This window comes from Athene cunicularia, assembly GCF_003259725.1.
Source record: "Athene cunicularia isolate RWA chromosome 12 unlocalized genomic scaffold, athCun1 chr12_part1, whole genome shotgun sequence".
Taxonomy (NCBI): Eukaryota; Metazoa; Chordata; class Aves; order Strigiformes; family Strigidae; genus Athene; species Athene cunicularia.
The window spans coordinates 17670392-17678195 of NW_020799116.1; the positions used below are offsets into that span (position 1 = coordinate 17670392).

Sequence of the window (7804 nt, forward strand, 5' to 3'; positions counted from 1 at the left end):
CCAAAAAACCTGAAACAGAGGCAACACTGATTAGGGACATTTCCCCATCCCCCCGCCCCCCCATTTCAGAATGACTCAATTAAGCTTCCATTGTCATTAGTATCTAGGTTTAGTCTAAAAGAAACACTAGTACTTAAACTTATTGCAGTTATTACATTTCAGTGCACAGTAACAGAGGTCAGTGGCTCAACTAAACTCGAAAATATTAGGTTTGGTAAAATGTCCCTTCTAGCTGCTGGACACGCTGAGGTGTACCTGAAGTCTTAGAACATTGTGTTCACCTCGGCAGCCAAGCAGTGACCAGGAATGCTGGAATAGTGAAAGTAAGTACGGGAGCGCACAGTTCAGTATTTACTAAGGCCCAAGAACCTCATTTAAGTGGTCTGGATAATAAATCACATTAAGACCTAGTAAATCTATAAAAATGTAAAAAATCTTAAAAAGTTCTGAGCAGTTTTCCGATGAAACTGTTTGGTTTAAGGCTTGGAACATTTCTGATGTCCAGATACTACAACAGATTTGCAATTAAGGTCTGTTGTCACCTCTTTGACACATCGCCTTGTCCTACACAAAGTTTAACTAAAAGCAAGGAAAACCATCAGAAACAATCATTTAGAAAATAAGTAAAGCAAAAAAGACATCACTGAAAACATGTCTGCTAGGTTTCAGATCAGGGCGTTTTGTCAATTAGCAGAAGACAGACACTAAAAAAAAAAAATCACAAAAATTCTGTAGTAACAACTGTATTATACCTCTTGAGTATGTTTTTTGTTTGTTTTGTTTTTTGTTTTTTTTTTTTTAAATACTAAAGGCTAATCAGACTGTATGGAAATTAAACAGGAGAAATCTATTTTTTTTTAAAGCACATTAAATCGAAGATTGCTTTTCCAACAAAAAATCAGAGGACAGAATTATTTGCAATATTGTAGTACAACTGCTTCAGTCAGATCAGGGTCCTGTATGGCAGGCCCTCTATAAGGAGAAGTATAAGAAATGTTCCATCTCTTCTGGGTCATTTGAGAGGTATGCACAAGAGACTTGCAGAAACAGAAATAATTAGTCATCCATAGATATTAATTTCACAAATAAGTAACCTATCACAACAGATTTTTGTTATACACTAAAGTGCACGTTTGTCAAATATGCAAACACCACCTCCTATTAAAAAAGCTATTTTCAAATTGTGGTCAAAAGCACACTTAGGACTGCATTTTTAGTGATATTTGGTGACTTCAGCAGTGACAGAGAGCTTTTCCCTTCGCAACCCCTTTGTTTTAAACCAGGACACAAGGATAAACAAGATTTTCACTACAAATCTTTTGACCTGTTCTGCACAAAAAAAGGGAACTGCACCCTTTTCTCTGACAAAGAGAATCTTTAAATACAACTGTATGAAAATATAACTTAAATATAAAATAGTCAGATAGATTCGAGGAGACTTGGAAAAAAATCTTTGTTCCACCTATTAGTTCCATAGGTACCCGGTAGCAAGTAAACATTTGTACTTAAAAAAATAACGTTAAGTTACAGCTTGTAACCATAAACTATTCTGCTCTAGGAATTATGCTGCAAAAGCCAGTTTTAGTAATAAAACACACTTCTTTAACTTAGTTGATTCTGATGACTCTTTGAGAACATCTTTAACTGTATCATCAGTAACCATAAGTGAACGATTGCTGTATCTGTTTTCTATGATCTTCTCTGAAATGTCAGATACAAATCCACTTAGCGACCAGTCCTTAACAACGCTGTGTTTTTCACACATGATGAAAAGACATTCTTGCATAATTGGTCAGTGTGTCTGTAGTGCAACTGAACTGGAAGTCTTCCAACCATCTGCATTCTGTTGGTAGACCTTACTTAAGTCAGTTTGTATGAAAAGGGAGATGCAATTGCAACATTAAAACCCACTGACTGAAGTTTTTGCCATGAAACCTGCGAATGCACAGGTCAGGGAATGTGTCATACAGGCAGACCAAAACGATGCTTCTTTTTCTTAATGGGCTTTAAGTTGGTCAGTCTACGCAGGTCCTCTTCAGCATCTGATTCCTCCATCTCATCATCTGCTGAGATAAGGATCTAAAAAGAAATTACAGCTTCTGAGTAACAGGGATCAAAGTCACACTCTTTCTTCATTCTATTTCTAACCTACTTTTTTCATGCTTGCAAAGCACCTTATTATTTGCTCATGAAAGAGCTTACAGATAGCTTATAGCTATAGCCTCCACCAGATTCCTCTCTCTCTAAAATATTAACCTGTTTTGTATTAGAATTGTCCATTAGTTTTGTATTCCACGGGGTTTCTTTAAAGGCATCTGTAACAGCTCATTGGTGATATATTTAAATATATTATTATGCCTTCCTTCCCACCTGGAACCACCATGAGCGGTGCAACAATGCTCTTTTTCTCAACGCAAATGCTAGGAGCTAGGTATTAGAGGTACATGCAAACAAAATGAAAACTAAGGTGACAGTGTTACAATCCAATCAATAGCATGAGGGATAAACTGGATTAATATTGCATTAATTGCAATAATTAACTCTACATACTTCTGACTCTGACTCTTCATGTGATGCTGCTCTCCTGTATCGGACTTTACTTCCATTTCTTGAATCTTGTCCTGCTTCCTTTTCTTCAAGTTTAGCTTTTGTTTTCCCTTTCTTCATAAGAAAATTATCTACTACCCAGAACATCAATGCCTGTTTAAGAGAAGGGTGAAGTGACAGTTGAGTTTTCCTCAGAGTAGCTATGTTCATTTGGTCAGTATTTGGACAGAATTAGGAACACTTGACAATAATTCTGAATTGACCAAACAGGTAAAATCTTGTATAGGCATACAGTCACATTGCTTATTACATGCTGCATGAATGCTCTAGAACTGCTACTTTATTACTTTGTAGAAGAGAAGAAAATAAGAAAAGCAGCTGCTATTCAGAGTGATCATATATTAACTCTTCATGTAGAAATGTGAATGGTTTAGGTAGACATCTTTGTGCAACAGACTTTTGGTTCTCAAAGGATAAAATCCATGCTTGAGCAAATTAATGAAAGAAAAAAAAAATCACCAGCAGTTATTAAATGCAAGGACACCCATGATCTCTGGCTCTAGTCCCTAAATCCTGGATTACTGGAAGAGTATACTTTGGGAAGGATGATTGCACACTTGCCCTTTTCCTCTGCTCCATCATAGGCCAGCCACTATTAGCTATGGTCAGACACAGGATACTTCACAGTACAGCTATCCTTAGACCAACTGTTTCCTAAAGCAAATTTCATTGTAATTTTATAATCTATGTCAGTATTTCAGTATTACACTCAATCTACTGAAGTCATCAGGCCAAAGAGGTCTGAGGCATTTCTGTACCTCTCCCGAACCTGGTTACTTAGCTCAATATGGATTTCAGCTTTGTAAAATCTACACGTCCAGACATTTTATCCATTCTTTAACACCCTTCCTCTTTAAAAATTAACTTAAGCACCATGGTACACTGTGCTTTAAGGAATAATGTTAATTAATTAACACATGGCAGAAAGATATCCAAGTAAACATCTCACAGAAGCGTGCAAGGTGTACTAACATTAACAAAGAAGGGAACTATCAGCATGACGATAGCCAGCTCCAACTGGGGGTTCTCTATAGGATTCAATAAAGCTACCTGTGAAAAGAAAAGGATTAAGTTCAGATCATGGCAGCATGTGCACATAACTGGATTAGTAAGTGTGATTGTTCATGTACTAGCTAATGCTACAGAAATAATTCATATGAACCATAAAAGGACAGCTTTGTAGAAAAGGAAAGTACTTAGGACAGCTTATAAACTACCACAGATAAGTAAGTGGGGCTGGCAAGAACAGTATCTCTGTCATTTTTGTTTACAGAAGTCTGAAGAGCTGTGTTAGAACCATCTTAACATTTTAGACCTGCGCGCTCCCCAGGAACTTGTTTTAAGTTCCATCTTTAGGAAAACTTAAACAGAGCACAGTTTTACAAATAACAGCAAGAAGACAGTTCTTAAGGTAGTCCAGAGCATACAAAAGTGACTAACTGGTTTTAATGGACTGTAACACCACACTCCATCACTGAGTATTACATTGCACAGATTCTATCAAAGTAAATATTTATCCAGTCATCAGCAATGGCTTCACTAATCCACTGCAAATTTCTAAAATTCTACAGTTTAGATCTATTAACAAGGTCAGGCAAAGAAAATTCTTTAAAATACTATAAGAAGAAATACAAAATAGCTGTAAGTAAGGGTTAAAGGATTAAGAAAAGGAAGAATCACTTAGTAGCTTCAAGAGCACTCAGATAAGGAGATAGAATAAAATTTTATATATTGCAGTATATAAAACCCCTCCAAAATATGACAGGATATTTCTGGCAACGGATGCCAGAAAGCCTAATTAGCAGTATCCTCATCAAACTAAAAGAACATAGTACTACCAGAGCTAAATGACACTGACTGTAGACAGTTATGATGCTTGAGCCAAACCAATGCACACTATTAGAAGTCTACTGCTTTACAACTTCCACCTGAAATTAGTTTGCCTGTAAAATGCTGTAAAAATACAAACCTCTTTCCACTGAGGTATAAGAAGCACAATAATGATGATGGTTTTCTCGAACATCATAATCATTATGTACAGACCACACTGGCCCACCCATGCACTGCACTGCACTGGGTCACCTGCAAGAAAGAAAAAAGGTTCAATATATGCACAGGGTTGATTTCATTTCACAGTAAGCATTTTAGCAAAGCAGTATTAGAAGAGGCAGGCAGCTATAACCTCTTAAAGTGCTTTCTCTGATTTCTGTAGTGCGGCTCCTTCTCCCTCAGCCTCATCCCAACATTCCAAAAGTATCAGTTAGACTTTATCCAATTCAGTAGTACCTGGTTATATGCTCACTGGTTTACATAATCTGATGAAAGCAAGATACAGTTGCATTACATTTGTTTCTCATCAAATTGTTATTTTTGACCCACTATGAGGAAGTATTAAGTTTCTTAAAAGGGAAAAAATAAGGGGAAAAACATATTTCCCTTCAGTTTAAGTAGAAACGTGATGATTTTCTGCTGTTCTCCCTAGGCTACCTCAAACAAAAACTTATGTAGACTATTATGCTCTATTAAAGCAAGGAGAGGAAGACAAAGAAAAAAGGAATAGGACTGGTATGCCTAACAAGCTTTGCAGATGAGCTCAAAGCAGCACTTCACTGGAAACTAAAAGGAAGCTCTGGAGGGGGGTGTTCGCTGTTTAGCCTTCACAATAGCCTTCTGCAACATCTTCAAAGGCAACTTAAAACTTTTAGCCTGGGGATAAATAAGGGGCAGTGGAAATTCAGATGCCTTTATGTAGCTGTAACACAATGGATAGTTTGCTACTTCCTTTTCTGGAACATTTCTGAAAGGCTTTCAGTATTAATACTTGGCAATAGTCTTGAGACTTACCATTTGCTGCTTAAATGCTATGAAGAGACACTGATAAATCAGACTGGAGTTCAAAACAAAGAAAACTTCCTAAACAGCTTTCACAGTAAAAGCTAGTGATCAACACTCAACAGTCCTAGGGTAAAACAGTTAAAATGCTCGAGTGTTACAGTTATAATACCGCAGTGTATGGCTTCTGTTGTTAAAAAAAAAAAAAACACAGAAAATTGGAAAGGGGAAACAGCAGTAATTCAAAGTTAAGCAACCATGATTCTTCTGAAGATACAAGGCCTGAATTAGAGATTTAAATTTTAGCAATTAATTTTTTTACTCCACATTTTTATTAGCATTTTCTAGTTTTCTTCATTAACTAGCAAATATAAAAAAATATAATCTAGCTTTAGCTAGACTTACCACTGAAACTTTACCAGTTTATTCTAAGCTTTTTTCCAATCTGTATTTAATTCCTAAAAGCAAAGACAGCCATAGCAGTTTTGCATCTCCTCCAACTCTGTCACATGAGATTTTGCATGTTCAAAAATTGTGAAACACTGTATTAAGAGTGGTGTGTGCTATCACCAGTGAATGTTTTGTTCCATGATCTTTTTGCAGGGAGGGGCATGTTTTTTTTGGTATATGACTGAAATTACAAGTTGTGTATATTAAATTATACTTGAGGATTTTTGTGTGCCCTACTGCATCTATAAAATTATCTCTCAGCTCTAATTACAAGTGGGGAGAACAGGGATGTTCTCTACTTTCAATTTATCAAGTTTTTTGACAGTGTCCCAATAGCATCCTTATAGAAAAGTTGTGGAGATATGGACTGGATGGGTAAACATACAATTCTAACAAAGGAAGAAAGCTTTCACAATGAGAGTGGTTAGGCACTGGAGTAGGTTTTTCAGTGGGGTTCTTAGATCTCAGACCATGGATAAATTAAAAATTGGACTAGATTATGCCCTGAACAACCCGCTTGAACTTTGAAGTTAACCCTTCTTTGAGCAAGGGGTTGAATTATATGACCTCTGGAGATCCTTTCCAACAAGATTTTTACAACAATTTCAAACTACTTCATTCAAGGAAAAAAGAAGGTGTTAATAACTTCATTATATCCAGGAGGTGCTCCCAGGACTATCTGGGACACCTGTATGTTAAAAAACTCAATACACAAACTCGAATTGGAACTTTAAAGTTAATGTTGAAGCCATAAAGCTCTAAATTAATTTCTGACAGTCTCTCTTGAATTCTCGTTTTACACCTGTCATGTATAAATTACATGTCTAGAATAAACTAGCAAGTTGGTAGAAATCTTGTTACTGCAAAAGTGCATTCAAGACTGAAACTGAAAATGTCTGAATCCTCAGCAGTGACAACTGTGGCAGCATTTTTTGAAAATGCTGTGCAATGAAAAACTAGTCTATACTAGTGTACACTACTTTCATCAGACACTTTGTAGAAGCACATTCATAGACAGCTCTTGAACAAAATACCTGTGATTCTTCCATTCTGTAACTTTTGTTCTTCAAATCCTGAGAAATTTTCTTAAGAAAATACAAAATTACAGAACTACTCCAAAATACATTTTTAAAAGTTTTGAATTGCTATCTACCCTATATGGCTATAAGTGAGTTGCTCTGCAAGTTGCAAACAAAGAGCTAGAAGGGTAAGATGCATCAAATACAATTTCTAAGCTTTGCCATCTGAGAAGCAAAGACAAGCAAAGAGACAACAGCACAATTTAGTTGCCGATGAGTTCCTTGTCACCAAGAGGGATTTAGTCACCTGTTTTTTACTGAAGCAGCTAAAGTAGCCTAAGACAACAAGGGAAGGAGAACGGAGGGAACATTCTTTTCAGTACAGATCATGACTGCTTTTCTGCTCCTTACATACTCAAATTTATTAACTGATTTTGTGCTTCTATTGAAATACAGCCACTGATGTAATGAATCTGAAAATGCAAAACTGGAAATATGAAGACAAGTCTAATAAACTTAAAAATTCTGACACAAAAAAACCCTTGAGGGAGTGTCATACTACTTTGTTTGTAAATCAGCATGCAGTGCTGTTTTGCTGTACAAACAGCAACCATTTATGAATGCTGATATTTTGGTATTCTATTCTTTCCTTGAGGCATTTACGCTTAAAAACTACCCGCCATATAAAGAAAAGGCTTTTAAAACCAGCAGGACATTGCTATTTTTGTGACAGCTTCAAGTAATGAATCACAAGGGATCAAGTAATAGAGCTAAGAAGGGAAATGAGCTCACAGTGTGAATTAACTTGAGACAAATGATTATTTAGGCTCTAGAAACACAAACAACATCGCTCAATCACAAGAAGAGACTTGGTGCTTTTTTTTTTGGGGGGGGGG

General features: G+C 36.3%; 1 protein-coding gene across 3 annotated transcripts in view; it reads right to left on the bottom strand.

Moving 5' to 3' along the window:
* Window positions 1-794: 794 nt before the first annotated feature.
* LOC113484751 (store-operated calcium entry regulator STIMATE) overlaps window positions 795-7804 on the bottom strand; it is a 22965-nt gene continuing 15955 nt past the window's right edge. For 2 of the 3 annotated variants that reach the window (XM_026857337.1, XM_026857335.1), the window contains 4 exons: window positions 4577-4689; window positions 3580-3657; window positions 2551-2700; window positions 795-2079 (listed from right to left, as the gene is read on the bottom strand). In XM_026857337.1, the coding sequence (XP_026713138.1) occupies window positions 1963-2079; window positions 2551-2700; window positions 3580-3657; window positions 4577-4689 (458 nt within the window). In that variant the 3' untranslated portion in view covers window positions 795-1962. The remainder of the gene's footprint in view (window positions 2080-2550; window positions 2701-3579; window positions 3658-4576; window positions 4690-7804) is intronic. The other variant, XM_026857336.1, reaches the window with a different exon arrangement.